A 17,939-nucleotide genomic window follows, 5' to 3' on the forward strand; every position below is an offset into this window, starting at 1 on the left:
GATGACACAATTAAAATCAAAAATCTCAACAACTAGAGCAACAGCGATGACGAATTTTTTATGTCAACTTTGCCCTAAACGTCTCCGAACTATCTTTGAAAGAGGCTACCAGTGGTAGCACTCGCAGCAAATTTAAACCTGAAAATTTATCAGTTGGATATTACCGCAGCTTACTTACACGGAAAGATTGACACCCTTTTCTATATGAAGACACTCGATATGTTGGAAGAATCACTCGAGGAACTCGCGAAGACCGAAAGGGATGTTGTCATTCTACAGAAAATAAATAAAATTCTTAAGGCATTAAAAAGAGGAAATCGAGACGAAAAAGTGTGCAAACTTCGTAAGTTTATCTACGGCTTACGTCAAGCAAGTCACAGATGGCATGCCAAACTGAACGGAGTACTACAATCCATTGGTTTGACAGCAGGGTAAGAATTCCTGAAGTGGCCCCTAATTTTCTTTAGGGTAAGGAACGTAAATGATACCTAGTGTTTTTGATAGTCCATGACGGCACTAAGAAACCCCTAAAACGATTTTTCAAAATTTTAATTTTTTTAAAAGTTATAAACAATTAAAGTTTTTTGCACCTTTTTTTAAAAATTGAATATCTTGAAAAGTTCTGAACCGATTTCAATGAAATTTATATTTTCAGAAAGCTTAGGAAACGTACTTTCCATAAATATATGAAATATAAATAAAAAGTGTAATTTGTTTAAACAAATTATATTTTTTATTGTTAATTTTATAAATAAACAATGTTCTCGGTCGATTTTACCAATTTTTTTTATAGAATCATGAAGAGGGACTTTTCATGATTGCATAGCAAAAATAAAAAATTAGGATTCTCTAAAAGTTTAGAAGATTCAGTATTTTTAGTCCCGCCGCGCGCGAGCCGTCCGAGTTGAGCACGCTCTCAGCGCAGCGCGTCTCTCGCGCCTACAGACTATCCCGGCCCAAGAAAAATTTCTAACTACAATAGTTAATTAAAAAATTAGTTACTTATTTTATAATACGTATATTATTATAATTTTTATAATAATAATAATAATAATTACTATTATTATTATTAATTAATTAATTAATAATTCTGCATTACAAAATAAAAAAGTCTATAACCCTAAAGCAAATGTTAGTTATAGACTTTTTTATTTGTAAAGTTGAATTGTAAGTCTATCTATTGTATTCATAAATAGTATTAGTTTATGTTTTTTAAGGGCATGTGGAATCAGCAGTTTTCTTGTGATCAGTTTACCGGTATGCAGTTTAAATTTGGACGGTTTTTAAATTTATTTTAATGATTTTATTTTTTAAATCTGCTTGTATACAGTTTTCCCTTGTGCACTTGAACGTGTGCAGTTTTCCTGTATACATTTGAATTTTGGGCAATCGATACCGCCGCAATAAATTTATATTTTGCTATTTAAACATTCATTTTTTTCAATGACAATTTTTATTCGATTGTCTTTTCTTTTCGAAAATTATCAAAAAAAAATGAAACTTTGAATAAAAAAATATAAATTTATTCATTTTTTTAAATGGTAATTTGTGTTCGATTCTCTTTTTTTTTTGAAAAATATCAAACTTTTTATTTAATAAAAAATAATATTTAAAAACAAATTTTTGTATTAATTGGACTAGAGATCCAAGTCTCAATAAATAAAATATTATTTTTCTTATATTTTGTCAAGACTTATTTAATATTTTTTAAGAAAACCGGTGGGAATATTATTACATGTATTAATTGAAGTTGGCTGATTCCACATGCCCTTAAAAAACATAAACTAATACTATTTATGAATACAATAGATAGACTTACAATTCAACTTTACAAATAAAAAAGTCTATAACTAACATTTGCTTTAGGGTTATAGACTTTTTTATTTTGTAATGCAGAATTATTAATTAATTAATTAATAATAATAATAGTAATTATTATTATTATTATTATAAAAATTATAATAATATACGTATTATAAAATAAGTAACTAATTTTTTAATTAACTATTGTAGTTAGAAATTTTTCTTGGGTCGGGATAGTCTGTAGGCGCGAGAGACGCGCTGCGCTGAGAGCGTGCTCAACTCGGACGGCTCGCGCGCGGCGGGACTAAAAATACTGAATCTTCTAAACTTTTAGAGAATCCTAATTTTTTATTTTTGCTATGCAATCATGAAAAGTCCCTCTTCATGATTCTATAAAAAAAATTGGTAAAATCGACCGAGAACATTGTTTATTTATAAAATTAACAATAAAAAATATAATTTGTTTAAACAAATTATATTTTTTATTTATATTTCATATATTTATGGAAAGTACGTTTCCTAAGCTTTCTGAAAATATAAATTTCATTGAAATCGGTTCAGAACTTTTCAAGATATTCAATTTTTAAAAAAAGGTGCAAAAAACTTTAATTGTTTATAACTTTTAAAAAAATTAAAATTTTGAAAAATCGTTTTAGGGGTTTCTTAGTGCCGTCATGGACTATCAAAAACACTAGGTATCATTTACGTTCCTTACCCTAAAGAAAATTAGGGGCCACTTCAGGAATTCTTACCCAGCAACAAATTCCGATCCGTGTCTCTATATTGATAACAACGTGAATGAACCGACCTACTTACTCGTGAACGTCGATGACATTCTCATCATTTCTCAAAATTTAAAAAGAGTAACGGAGATAAAAAAGGGACACTCATCTCGCTTCGACGTTCGAGATTTAGGACCAGACAACTATTGTTTGGGAATAGAAATTAAACAATCTCGTGATAAAATAACATTGTGCCAAGTGGGATATATTACTGAGATTTTGTCTAGATATAACATGATAGAATGTAAGCCAGTGAAAACGCCTCTCGTGTATGGAACCAAATTGGAAAAATCGCCAGCCTAGGAGAAAACAACATCATTTTCTTTTAGAGAATTGATATGAGCTCTCTCCTACTTGGACATCGGAACCCTCCCGAACATCGCTCATGCCGTATACTCGCTCAGTCAATTTAACAACAGTCATAGCCAACGTCATTGTGAAGCAGCAAAACGAATCTTGCGCTATTTAAAGTGTGCGTTCGACTTGAAATTGATTTATTCATGAAATAATTAGGGCATCGTTGGATACGCGGATGCAAATAAATGACTCTTAAGACAACAAAATTTTTAAAAAATTTCTATTTTCTGAAGTGTTGAAGAAATTTTTCTGACATTTTTGAAAAATTGTGCAGTTAAACTCAAAAGTGCTACAAACTTAACTTATATCAGAAATTAAAAGCTTAATTATGCCCTTTCAAATGAGTCTTGTACCAAACTGATCCTATGCATCCTTAGTCCAGAGTGAGTGTTTTTGTCAGATTAAAAAAATTTAATATAGCAGATCCAATAAGGCGAACATAATAATTTTAAATTTAGTACATTTCATCGAAACATGATACTAAAGGGTTTTTGGAGTTGCAGATTACTAATGTAAACTGAGATTTTAGCATTTGAAAATAGGGAATCCAATATAGCGGACATAAATATTTTTAATTCATTAATTTTCTCTTTACATTTTTTTCTTGCACCCTTATAAAAAGCACGCCTCCTGCTTTAAAGGTGCATGTGTTTAGTTTAGTATAGGACTCATTTACAAGGGTACGATAGAGCCTTTAATTTCTGATAGAAGCAAAGTTTAGCTGTACAATTTTACAAAACGACAAGAAACGCTATTTTGACAGGTTTCAATCCTTTTATTTCGATAACGTAACATAACGGGAAATTTTCGACCATAGATTCATGTTCAGCACGAAAAATTCGTTCGGAAAACTATGCAAACCCCGTGCAGGGCAGTGTTTTCTGAACTTTAGACATTAAAGTAGGTATTTAATTTATTAAAGTGCATACTAAAGAAAAAACACTTAGGACTGGTTGCACCAGTACCAATTAAAAGTTAATCAATGATTAAATTATAATTCTTAACTAAATATTCATTTGTAAGATAATGAAAAGGCCTATTTTACGGTTTGTTTAGATAACATTTATTTTGAAATCCCAACTAGTTTCGAACCATACATGGTTCCTCATCAGGGGATGAATAATTTTCACAAATACATTATCCAAAATTAAGACAAAGCACAAAAGATTTCAAAAAGGATTAAATTATAAAATGATCTGAAAAAGAAAAATTAAAAAATTATTTAAAATGTAATTGTAATGTATTTTAAGGTTATATTTTAATTTATGAAAAAGAGAAAGTAAAAAAGTTTCTTACCCTTTAGAAAAAATATAAGCATATAATAAAAAATTGTTCAAAAAATTTTTTATAATCCATATTGATTTTTTTTTAATATATAATTAATAAATTTGAAAAATTTTGTAGAAGCACATTTTTTTAGAAATGTGTTTCTATGATTAAAGAGTTTTGACAGAAAGGTTGGGTTATGTAGTAGGGTCCAGGTATTGCTGGTAAAGAAGAAATCTATGTTATTGGACTTTTTAAATTATGTTTTATAAGAAGTAATTAAATTATAATATACTTTATCTAAATTATCAATATCTGTTCTATAATTAATACTATTAGTATTATTTTTTATATAGAACATTTCTAAATTTTTTCTTTTCCAATTATTTGTTTCAATATGTAAAATATTTATATTGTCAAAATCAAAAGAATGTTTATTATCAAAGGTATGATTAGTTAAAACATTAATATTTTGGTTGTGAGTAACGTAACGTTTATGCTCTTTTATTCTAGTTTTAAGATGTCTTAGAGTTTCTCCGATATAACAACTATTACAATTTTTGCATTGAATTTTATACACACATCCAACCTTCTGAAATTTCTCTTTTGGATCTTTAAAATTTGGAAAGATACAATTTTTTAAATTATTAGAGTTAGTGAAAACTAAATTGAAATTATGTTTTTTGAAAATATTAAAGAGAATTTCATTAAAATTTTGAATATATGGAATGCTTATAATTTTTTCAATTGGAAGATTGTTGTTGTTTATTTTTCTCCTATGTGAGTTATTAGTAAGAGCACTATACCTCTGTGAAATCTTTCTATTTAACAAATCAATTGGGTATCCGTTAAGTAGTAAAGTTCTTTTAACAATATCAAGATTTTCGAGATGGAATTGTTGATCTGACAATTTTATAGCCCTATCAACTAGAGTATATATAATGCCAATTTTATAACTTAGAGGATGATGTGAATAGAAATTCATATATCTGCCAGTCCAGATAGATTTACGAAACCAATTTGTTATAACAAAGTTATTACTGTCAATTGAGAGGGAAAGATCTAGAAAATTAATTTTATTATTATTAGATAATTCTAAAGTAAATTTTAGGTGTTTATCGATGGAGTTAAATCTACATAATATATCATCCACCTTATTTAAAGGTGCACAAATTAATATATCATCAATATATCGAAAGTAAAAAATAATTTTATATTTAATTTTGCTTAAAATTTTATCCTCAATACCCTCCATGACAATATTAGCTGCACTTGAGGATATTGGGGAACCCATTGGTAAGCCAAATATTTGTTTATAAAATTCTCCTTGAAATTGACAGTATGCAGAATTTAAACATATTTATTTAAAGCTTCAAGAAAATCATCCTGCGAGAGGTTTTTATGTTTTTTAACTTCTGACCATTTGTTTTTGATAGTGTCATTGATAAGTGTCCAAGATATGTTTGTATACATGGCAACAACATCGAGTGAAAAGATAGTAAAATTTGGTGGAATAAAAATATTGTTAATTTAATTTTTAAAATCCCAGCTGTCTTTAATATAGTGATTAGGGGCCATTCATTAATTACGTAAGGGTTTTTAGGGGAGGGGGGGGTTGGAAAATCTCTACATGGCCTTACGTCGGGGGGATGGGGGGTCAAAGCCATTCTTACGTAATATTTTATACTTAAAGTCGACATTCGCCCGGGAGCGAATTTATACACAGACTTAACTCAATCAATTAATTTGCTTAATTAATTAAGCATTTTTAATATAAAAAAATAAATAATAGAATTATTTATCGTATAGAATTTAAATTAACAAACAATTGGATTCATAGGCATATTGAATAGAAGAAATACCTGTTTTTTGCTTTTAATTTGCAATTGCTTAAACAAATTAATAATCATTTAAAAATTTTTGAAAACTGTTGACGCGAATCGATTCTGTGTAAAAAATTAAGAAATTTTAGTATTTATGGATTATTTTTTTGTCCAAGTCGTATTTTGTTCACAAAATTGTTTTAAACAAATTATGCTGAATAAATATGGTGTTTCATCCCAAGCAAAAGCAATTGGAAATTAAAAACAAAAAACAGGTATATAATAATTTTTACAATTTGCCTATGAATCTAATTGTTAATTTTACTTTAAATCCATTTCTTTATCCTTGGTGTGAAACACCATTTATGCAGCATAATTTGTTTAAAACAATTTTGTGAACAAAATACGACTTGGACAAAAAAATAATCCATAGGTATACTAAAATTTCTTAATTTTTTGCACAGAATCGATTGGCGACAACAGTTTTTAAAAATAATATGTTTTTATTAATTTGTTTCAACAATTATTGTTAAAAAATTGGAAATTATAAACAAAAAAACCTCTTTTTAGAGTTCCGTACACCTACGGTGTAACGGCGGAACCCTATTGGTTAGACTCCTGTGTCCGTAGCCAAATCGTGTCCCCCCCCCTAGCGGCTAAACTATTTGACCTAAAGAGCTCAAATTTGGTCCAGATATGTATTTTCACTCGTAGATTACAGGAAAAATATAGCGAATGTGATTGGACGTGATGGGCATAGCGTTGTCAAGGAAATAACAAGATTTTTGGCCAAAAATGCATAAAAACTGACCATTCCCCCCCTTAACTTCTAAACTATTCGACATGGAGAGCTGAAATTTTGCATGCTGGTGTATTTTTACTCGAATATTACAGGAAAAATATAGAGAACTTGATATGTAATGATGGCCATAGCGTTGTCAAGGAAAAGCTAAAAAATTTAAAAAACAAAATTTTTTTTTCCCTAACTTTTACATTATTTGACCTAATAATTGGTATCGTAGTGTATTATGACAGTCTGACGACAAAAAATTTATTTAAGAAACTTTTTGAAAAAAAATCAAAAAAAAATTTTTTTTAATTTTTTTTTCAAAAAAAAAAATTTTAATTTTTTTTTGTTTAAACACGTGGCATTAAATATTTTATGGAAGAGTGCAATTTTAAGAGAATAAATGAGAGATTGTTTTCTGTTTTTAATTTTTTAACTAAAAATAAAAAAAATTGGACAAGTGCGAGTTGTACTCGCACTGCAATGGCGGGTTCCGTACACAAATATTAAAATAATTAGTGTTCTTAAATTCTCGAGAATTTAAGTTGGGGTAATTTCGCCAAGGAAATTACGGTTATTTAATTTTTTTAAGAGAATATAAGAGAATTTAAGAGAATATTGAGAATTTAAGTTTATATTTATTTAAATAATGTATATTTATTATTTTTATTAATATAAATACATAGTTTTTAGCACAATTGCGATGATTTATTACTTTTATCTAAAAGAATTCTTTAAGTTATATATTTAAATAAAAAAAGTAAAACCCCATATTTTTTAACTTATAAATTTAATGTCATTTACGTTTATAAGGTTTATAAAATATGCGTAACTTAGTACGAATAAAAGTTTAGATACTTTTGAATATAGACATATATAAATAAAGAATAAGGATTAGGTATATTTAACATTATATACAATGAATTTAAAAATTTATTAAATAAATATTTTGAAATTATTTGTGAATAAAGGCTCTCTCTCAGCTCTGCTGCGAGAGTAAGAGAGAAAAAACATTTAATTTGAATTTTTTTATTCTCTTACTCTTATGTGTTACCATGACAACCTGCAGTCAGTAGAGCTGTGCAAGTACCTTTAATATATAGCATTTGTGGCATATTCTTGTTTACAAAATTTACAGAAGAATGTAATTGTTTTTGTGTTTTTGTATTCATTGCTTTTAAAATATTTCCATTTTACACTCTTTAGTTTTGTCATTTTTTAAATCAATCGAATTTACCACAGTGTAATGACAAAAGTGAGGTTATGTCACATTCTCTTAAATTCTCGGAGAATTTAATCGTCGGTTATATTCTCGGTAATATTCTCGTTCTCGGTAATATTCTCTGGGTAATATAACCGACTTAGAACACTAAATGGTAGAATTAAAATAAACAATTTAAAAAATATATTAAAATCATTTGATAAAAAAAAGTAAAAAAAAATTAAAGTGTTGTATATCTAATATTGTAAACAATAATAAGTAGAGGAACTAATTTTGAAAATTTTGTTCCTTCACTTATTATTTTTAACAATATTTGATATACAACACTTTAATTTTTTTTAGTTATTTTTTTATCAAATGATTTTAGTATATTTTTTTAATTGTTTATTTTAATTCTACCAATTACCGATAAATGTTGCAAGTATTGTTTTAATATTTGTGTACGGAACCCGCCATTGCAGTGCGAGTACAACTCGCACTTGTCCAATTTTTTTTTTAGGGTTTGTTTATTAAAAATGCTTAATTGATTAGGGTAAGGGTCCCCAAGGTGGCCACCCATCTTTTGAACGACTGTAAATAAAACTTAAGGTACGCTCTCACCTCTACTGCCTGCCTACCTGCGCAGGCAGGCGCTATAAGAGTGAGAGAGAAAAAACATTTAATTTGAATTTTCTGACTCTCTTACTCTTATGTGTTACCATGTCAACCTGCAGGCAGGCAGGCAGTAGGAGCTGTGCTAGCGCCTTTAGGCGATTTTTGAAAAACAGATAAAATTTCGACTTTCAAAAAAGTGTCCCCAAACCGTTTTTAACGATATTTCATTATTCGACGCTTGTTAGACAAGCTCATGGTAAAATCTTACGTAAGAAGGGGGAGGGGGGGTCCGAGAAATCTTATGTATCCTTACATGGGAAAGGGAGGGGTCAAAATTACCTAAAATCGTCCTTACGTAATTAATGAATGGCCCCTTATTATCAGTATTTAGAGATTTTTTAAAAATATTTGATAAAAGTTTTGATAAATTATATATTGGATTGCCTAAAAAAGATGTAATTGGTCTCATAGGAATGTTATTTTTGTGTAACTTTGGTAGTCCATAAAACTTTGGAGCAACACCGTCTGTGCAACCAAAATATTAATGCTTTAACTAATCATACCTTTGATAATAAACATTCTTTTGATTTTGACAATATAAATATTTTACATATTGAAACAAATAATTTAGGGATTTTTTTAAAATATTTGATGAAAGTTTTGATAAATTATATATTGGATTGCCTGAAAAAGATGTAATTGGTCTCATAGGAATGTTATTTTTATGTAACTTTGGTAGTCCATAAAACTTTGGAGCAACACCGTTTGTGCAACCAAAATATGAATGCTTTAACTAATCATACCTTTGATAATAAACATTCTTTTGATTTTGACAATATAAATATTTTACATATTGAAACAAATAATTGGAAAAGAAAAAATTTAGAAATGTTCTATATAAAAAATAATACTAATAATATTAATTATAGAACAGATATTGATAATTTAGATAAAGTATATTATAATTTAATTACTTCTTATAAAACATAATTTAAAAAGTCCAATAACATAGATTTCTTCTTTACCAGCAATACCTGGACCCTACTACATAACCCAACCTCTCTGTCAAAACTCTTTAATCATAGAAACACATTTCTAAAAAAATGTGATTCTACAAAATTTTTCAAATTTATAATTATATATTAAAAAAAATCAATATGGATTATAAAAAATTTTTTATTATAATGGGAAATTCTCTGGAACCTTTAACCTTTAGGTGTCTTATATTTATTTTGCAATTACTCAAGATATATCAAATGTTTTTTAAAAAGAATTATTGTTCCATGTAAAGAATGTTTAATAATATTAAAATATGTTAGTTTAAAAATTATTAAATTATGTTTAGTAATTAATATATATTTTTTAATGTGGAAAAGTAAGCAAATCACGAGAGTCCCTTTAGGTACTTTCAGAAACATAAACTAATTTTATAAGTTGGCACATCAACATAGAATAAAACGACGAATACATAAATGTAAATGAATATCTAAGGATTATTTTAAAAGTAATTAGAAGTTTATACCCATTTGGAAAGTAAAGATATTTAATTTCGAAAAATTTCCCTTATTTTCGTGTCAGGACCGTAACTGCAAACGTACTTGCAGATATTTCAAGAGTGCCTTAATAAAATGAATTCAACAATACATAGAATGAAAGCTTAAAACTTACTAAAACTGTGGCCAGTTAAAATTTTTATGTGCAATAATTTATATTGAAATTATTGAAGAATATTGTTCTTGAATTTGACAGAGAACCTGGTTATGTCAGGACCGTAAATGATTCGGCACAATTAAACAAAACTATAAAAATTTATCAAACCTGTACGCACATTCGCACAATTATATTTTTTACTTGTGTGTAAAAGCACGCCTTAAAATTTTCAATAATTATCGAGATACAAGGAGGTACACGTGAAAATGTCAGGACCAAAATTGTCAGGACTGTAAAAAACTAATTTTTTGTCGCAATAAATTAGGATTTCAAGGTTGTCAGTTGATAAATTGATAACTTCACTATTGACCGTTTTGTTTTTAAAGTTCAAAATAGAAATATGCAATTCGTAAAGTTAAAAATAATGAGGTCAATGAAAGAAATTTAGAATAAAAAGCAGAACAAATGAGGGAAGAAAGAAGGAAAAAAAGGGAAAAAGAAGCAGAATACAATTTGAAAAACTTGCATCAGAGAAGGAAATTATTAAGGTTATCTAGAAAAAATATTACAATTAAGATAAATTTAATTAAATGAATAAATAATAATTAAATTCACTAATTTTTATTAAAATATTTAAATTTGACCAATTTAATTTAAATTTAATATAACTCTAATAGAGAATATTAAAAAATAAATAATAAATATTATAAAAAAGTAAAGACAACCAAAATATTTAAATCCAAAACAATCGAAAACAATAGATTTTAACCTGTAAAAAATCGTCTTATTAAAAAAGAATAAAAATATATGAGACCTTCGAAATATTACATTTTTAACTGCATAAATAAATTCTAAATGCTAATTTTAATTTATATACAAATTTTTATTAATGTGCTAGTAAATTTTTTTTTTCAAGTCAAAAGTTAAAGGTTCCAGAGAATTGACCATATGCTTATATTTTTTCTAAAGGGTAAGAAACTTTTTTACTTTCTCTTTTTTATAAATTAAAATATAACCTTAAAATACATTACAATTACATTTTAAACAATTTTTTAATTTTTCTTTTTCAAATCATTTTATAATTTAATCCTTTTTGAAATCTTTTGTGCTTTGTCTTAATTTTGGATAATGTATTTGTGAAAATTATTCATCCCCTGATGAGGAACCATGTATCGTTCGAAACTAGTTGGGATTTCAAAATAAATGTTATCTAAACAAACCGTAAAATAGGCCTTTTCATTATCTTACAAATGAATATTTATTACGGTCAAACAAACAAAAATCCCTCTTAACTAAATATATTTCATTGACAAAAAAATTCCTTTGTTGGGTGGCTTTTTTCTCAAAGAATGATTTATAGGACACGTAATCAGTAAATCACATTATCAAATAAGGAGAATAAATAAAATGAATTTATAAAGGCTTGTAAATTTTTTTTATTAATTTCTAGAATAATTTTTTCAACTAAATTTTCTACAATAAATATAAGACAAGTTAGTTTTACGTTTATTTGTAACAGAATAGCAATTGATATGTACAATATTTATAAAGTTCACCTAAGTACTAATAATATATATATTTATTTATATTTATAATAATTTGTTTACATTTACATACACATGTATTATGATATATATATAGTAGATAAATAGATGAGTCCGACATTAAGATTAATTCCTAGGCAGTAAGCTTTCTGCCAGCAAATAAATGAATGCATAAAAGAATTGTCTATATGCCTGGGAATAAAGCTTAGTATCTAGCAGAAAACTAAATTTCGGATTCCACATTTAACTTAATCACATCAGGATGCAATTACACGTGAAGGTAAGATAATTTATTTAAAGTAATTATTTTTATTAATGTAGATTGCAAATTAAATTAAATATTATAGGGGAGACTGGGGTAAACCCGCTCACTTTTTTTCAGATAGGTAAAAATCTAGAAAATTATTCTCTAAATCCAAGTTAATTTATATCATTTGAAAGCTTATGATTTCTACTAAAAAAATAAAAAAGAGTTTTTAATTTATCTTTTTTAGTTTTACTTAGAGAAACTTTTTAATACACATATACCAAATTTCGAAATCACAATTTTCCAGGGTAAACCCGCTCACTTTATCTTTTCAAGACGGAACAGTTTTATTTTTTAAATATTAAAATTCGTCTTATTCCCGTCTTAAGTATGATTTATTATTGATAATTTATGAGTTATATAAACATTTCTATAAACAACAAATTGGTTTAATAAATAATGAACATAGATTTTATGAATTACAACTATGGATTTAAATAGTGTTATATTTTATTAAGAGAAAGTGAAATGTAGTTACAATTTTGGTTTTAATAAGTCATAAATTGTGTTATTGTTGAAATATAATACGCGAAATTATTTTATTCTAAATTTTAAATTAAAAACTAAGTGAGCGGGTTTACCCCAAGTTCACGTGAGCGACTTTACCCCGAGTGTATTCCTCACATTTCAGAATAAATTTAATTAAATCTTTTTGAAATAAGATAAAACTATACATGTACTTCGAAAAAGGACATCCAATAGCAACAAAAAAAAATTTGCCAAATAAATTAAGACTCAAAAATAATGATCGAAAAACTTAAAAATCCAAAAAACGTTTTTTTTCTGATACCTCTAAAAACATTTGATTGCCTCTGATTCTATGTTGAATTCATGAAACTAAACGAAAGTTCGTTAATATAAGTTGAATGGTAAGTACTATTCACAGTATCAATATCTCCATCTTAAGTTGAGTTCATCGCGTTAAATCGCTGGTGAGCGGGTTTAACCTGTGCGCGGGTTTACCCCAGTCTCCCCTATGTTATTTTCTATGATTTTTGTGTGAAAGTCAAACTTAATTCAAAACAGAAAAACTTTTATTCACTGTATCTAAAGTGTAATTAATGAATAGTATCTACGTGTGATACGCAGTCGTTTACATCGTAGAAGTAATAGTTTCGATTACTCAAAATTTGATATCTTAAATTTTTGTGACATTAATAGGCTACTAAAGTATTGGGGGAGGAAAATATATGAATACTAATTATAAATTAATTTCTTTTTATGTTCATACGGACGAATCCGCATTGGACATTTATCTCATTGTCAGTGCCTAGGCAAATGAACAATTCTGTCAAACATTCGTTTATTTGCCGGCAGTATGCTTACTGCCGAGGAATTAAGCTTAATGCCGGATTTGTCAACCTACCTACGACATATATATATATATATATTTGAAATTATAATAATTATTAAATACTAAAAAAGGCAACTAGACAATAAAAGATTAGTCACACATGCAATTTTTTCGTAGCATGATAAATATTAAAGAAAGACGCATATATAACAGACAATAAAGAAACGAGACGTCATAAATAAAATTGTGCTCTTTGTAAATAGGTAATATTTTATCGTGTATTTTAATGAAAAAATACTGATTGCAGGATGAAAATAGTGCAAATGACTTGAATTTTAATTTATTTATAATTTTTTTTATCTTTTTGGCGTTTTGCTACGCAAACGACCTGGATATTCTAAAATAATTTTCACTTACAGAGTATCAAGGCACTGCGTAAGTTTCTAAAACTAATTTTAATTAATTATTAAAGTTCTACTATTTATACGTTTTTCGCACTGCGAAAAACCACCAATCGTACAATTCACGTTACCAAAAATAAATTGTCACATAATCTCTCTCGTCGCTTTCATTTTTCTCTGCAAATTCGAATTATATTTAAAAAACGCAGTTTCGATATAATTTAATATGAAAACAATTTCTTTTTCGAACTGTTCAAGACAATTTTATTTTAAATCTTTAGAGATTTAAGATTTTATTCAAAAAAGTGTTTATTCACAGTTTACAAATTTTTAAATTGTTTATTACTCTCATACTTCTCAAAACAAAGATTCTTTGCATTTGAATCATTAAACTTTTTTTATTGTCAAATCTTCAAAGATTTAATTTTTATCATACAATATTTTTTCAACGTTATATTTTCATTATCGTTGAGTTTTAAAAAAAATATTTTATTTTCGCAATTTTTACAATAGCGTGAACGTTAAATAATAAAATTGATATAAATTTTTTTTCTTTTCATAGAAACGTATAGGTACTGCCTTTTTTAATAAAATTTTTTAAAAATATTTTCAAACATCTTTCTTATTCAAAAATTGTCTTTCAGAAATTTTTTTTTAGTTTTAAAATAAATCAATTTTGAAATTTTTTAAAAATATGTTAAAATTAATTTTTAAAATAAGAACCAATATTGTAAATAATATTCAATAATAACTTAAATATTATTCTAAAAAAATAACTTTTGATAAAGAAAAGATATTTAAAAATATACTAGTTGTCAGTTTTTGAAGGTTTTATTTTTTAATTTCTTGTATATTGTGAATGTTGGTGTCGCTATACACTAGTACTGCTGCTTAAGTTTTTTAATTTGGTACTTTAATGGGTTTTCGGTGGTCCCGTTTTGTTCCATCTATATACGTATAAATTTGTATATATATCACCGAAAGAATTCGTCATTAGACTCTGCAAAATACATACTGGCAGTAAATTAGTAAGCGTCAATTGAAATTGGGACCGCTTGGAAAGAATTGTTTTACATATCGATATATTTCGGATTCGTCCTTTTAGGGTTCTTTAAAAATCGAGCAACAATTGATTCGATTTGTTGCTGGAAAGATTTGCTATTAAAGTCTGCAATTTAGTGGCAGTTAGAGAAACTCTTTGAAGTAGTATGAATGCCTTCTTTTTATTTTAATTGAATATTTTTCTCCTTTTTCAAGATTTAATTCCAATTTTATATTTTTCATTTTCTCCAAGTCTCTATAATATTTGATTTATATTCTTTTATCTCATTTGTAAATTTACATATTTTTTCTCACCTCCATCTTTTATTTTATATTTATTTTTTACAGCTTTTTATAATTTTTTTATTTATATAACTAATGACTATTTCCTTTATTTTCATGTTTTTCCACTCAATTTCAATTTTAATTGTCGTTTATTGTTATTACAATTTCATGAGTTTTTTTTATTATTTTCTTAATATTTAAATTCATTTTTATTCATTTTTACAAGACTCATTTTTAATTTATCTTTTTGACAAGATTTATAAATTTTAATTGAAGATCTCTTTCTTATAATTTTAAAATTAATTGTCAAATAAGAGCCAGTAACGTGAAGGATGTGAATGATTCTTCTCAATTTTGGGAAATTGAGATTTCTTCCTGAATTTGTTCTTTTCTTCTTTTTTCTTGTTGAAAAGACATTATCTGCTCAGGAGATAGAACCATTATAGTTATCACGTTACTGTCCGTTTTGTCAGACTGGATTTTGTGCATAACGGCACCAAGAATGCCCATTGTTATTAGGCTCTTGATAAAGTAATTCTCAGTCATCGAAGTCGTGCCGAAGTTTTATGTAGAGGCAGGTGCCAAGAACAATTCCAAAAACTTCAAGTACTGAAAGTCCTAATCCAACAGCTCCGAGAATGATAAGATGATCCTTTGTGGTTTCCAAAAATTTGTATATACATCCCTGAAACAATACGAAAAAAGAAATTCATTTATAATATATATATATATATATATATATATATATATATATATATATATATATATATATATATATATATATAAATGTTATTATATTAAATTAAATTTAAATATTAGGTACTACATTAATTAAATTATATTTTTTAAAGGAGATAAATATGACCACAGAAAAATTAATTATATTGGATAACAATATTTATAAACTTGATATACTTATGAAAATAAAATTTTCAATTAAATTTCTACTTATTTAGAAAATAAATACGTATGCAAAAAGTTATGAGAAAGTTAATCATATATATTTATATCTTAATTAAAAGAATATCAACTATTTAAGTTTATCAAATTTTTTTATAAATTTAATAGGTACCTACTCTTTGTTAAATCTAATTATAATTCATAATAACCTGAAAATGTATTTTTCATAATTATCATCATTGATAACATAAAATACAAATTTTAATTTTTTTCGAAACAAATAGTTTATGCAAATAATAGTTGACTAAATTTGATTTATACAGAGATTTAATATCATCAGTTTAACTTAAACTCTAAAATATTGTTCGTGATGTTGCATTTTTTTGTTTTATTTTTGAAAGGTGTAACGAATAGCTGCATAGTTTTTACTCAACTGTATATTGGATATTCGAAGGATGATCCCTTTTTCCACACAGGCTGCTGGGAGTTTTGCAACAGCTGTCTGGTACGAGGCTCTCATTCCTCTGAACCTCCTCATCTTTGTGCCATTCGCTTGCAAGCCAGTCTTCGAATCTCATGGCTCCGCAACATTTGAACTGGAAAACGTAAATTTTTATTCATTGCATTAACTTTCATTTAATTAAATCCTTTAATGAAACGAAATAAATTCCAGTGGAAGTTATTTACTGAATCAAATATTTAGAATTATTTCGAATTGTAGAATATTGTTTAGATTTGTTTAGATCTCCAATGTTAATTTTTTGGTCATTTTTCTCTTAAGATATAAAATAAATTAAGCTACTTTTTTGTGAATAACTCTAAAATATAATATGAAAAAGCTTTATGGTGTAAAAGTTTAAATATTTTAAAAATTATTAATTATAAAACACTTAAATTAAATTTAAACATATTAAAATTATCAATTGAGATAGTCATTCAAAGCTTCAAATTGTTTACTAATTTCAATGTGTTTTATAACAATTAATTTTTCAATTATCAAACCTTTTGCAGATCACTTTCCTGATTAGATTTTATACTTACTCACATCCCAGGTGAAACTGATTCGTACAAATTTTGTTTGGAATTCGTTCAAAATTAGTTCAAAAATCGGGTTAAATTCCGATAGGAATTTGTGTGTGGTTTTGGAACGTTTTTCGTGCGAATTCAAGGTGGAAAAAATGGACAAGTGCGAGTTGTACTCGCACTGCAATGGCGGGTTCCGTACACAAATATTAAAACAATACTTGCAACATTTATCGGTAATTGGTAGAATTAAAAAAACAATTAAAAAAATGTAGGGTCAATTGGGGTAAATGTAAACGGAATATCTATTTTTCACCAAAAACATTAGTTTTTTTTTTGTTAAAAGGTAAAACAGACGAATTTTTTTTGCATGAACTTGTTACTAGAGTTCCTTAGAAAAATTTTATGAGGTTCAAAAAAATATTGATGCACCTGAATCGCCTAAAACTGACTGTTTACATTTACCCCGAGATTTTGAAATTTTCCTAAAATTCGGGGTTAATGTAACCACCACTGTAGTTAAGCGAGGTTTAAGAAACAAGTTATTTCAAGTATACTACTGTTTTAAGGGATGGAAAAACTGATAAAAATTCTTCGTAGATGTATAGTAAATCAACCAGTTGACTGATAATGTATCATATAAATAAACAATCAACCATTACAAAACTAGTAATGTAAAAACTTGAATAACTTGAACAAATTTTAATAGATTTTCATTCAACTTTGTAAAAAGAAGTTTTTAAGGTTGCTGAATAAGAATCTAAAATCGAATTCTTAAATTCCAAAATGGTGGATCCAATATGGCGGATGAACCTAAAAATAATATTTTTAAAAATTGATCAAATTTGCTTGAATCTGGC

The 17,939-nt window shown here is 26.7% G+C and overlaps 1 protein-coding gene across 2 annotated transcripts in view; it reads right to left on the minus strand.

The window, feature by feature from the left end:
- Positions 1 to 15,357: 15,357 nt before the first annotated feature.
- Positions 15,358 to 17,939, minus strand: part of LOC122512755 (CD151 antigen-like) — a 410,729-nt gene continuing 408,147 nt past the window's right edge. For both annotated transcript variants that reach the window (XM_043628790.1, XM_043628791.1), the window contains 2 exons: positions 16,491 to 16,652; positions 15,358 to 15,841 (listed from right to left, as the gene is read on the minus strand). In XM_043628790.1, coding sequence (XP_043484725.1) covers positions 15,695 to 15,841; positions 16,491 to 16,652 — 309 coding nt within the window. In that variant the 3' untranslated portion in view covers positions 15,358 to 15,694. The remainder of the gene's footprint in view (positions 15,842 to 16,490; positions 16,653 to 17,939) is intronic.

This window comes from Leptopilina heterotoma, unplaced genomic scaffold, assembly GCF_015476425.1.
Source record: "Leptopilina heterotoma isolate Lh14 unplaced genomic scaffold, ASM1547642v1 Lhet_125, whole genome shotgun sequence".
NCBI classification, from domain to species: Eukaryota; Metazoa; Arthropoda; class Insecta; order Hymenoptera; family Figitidae; genus Leptopilina; species Leptopilina heterotoma.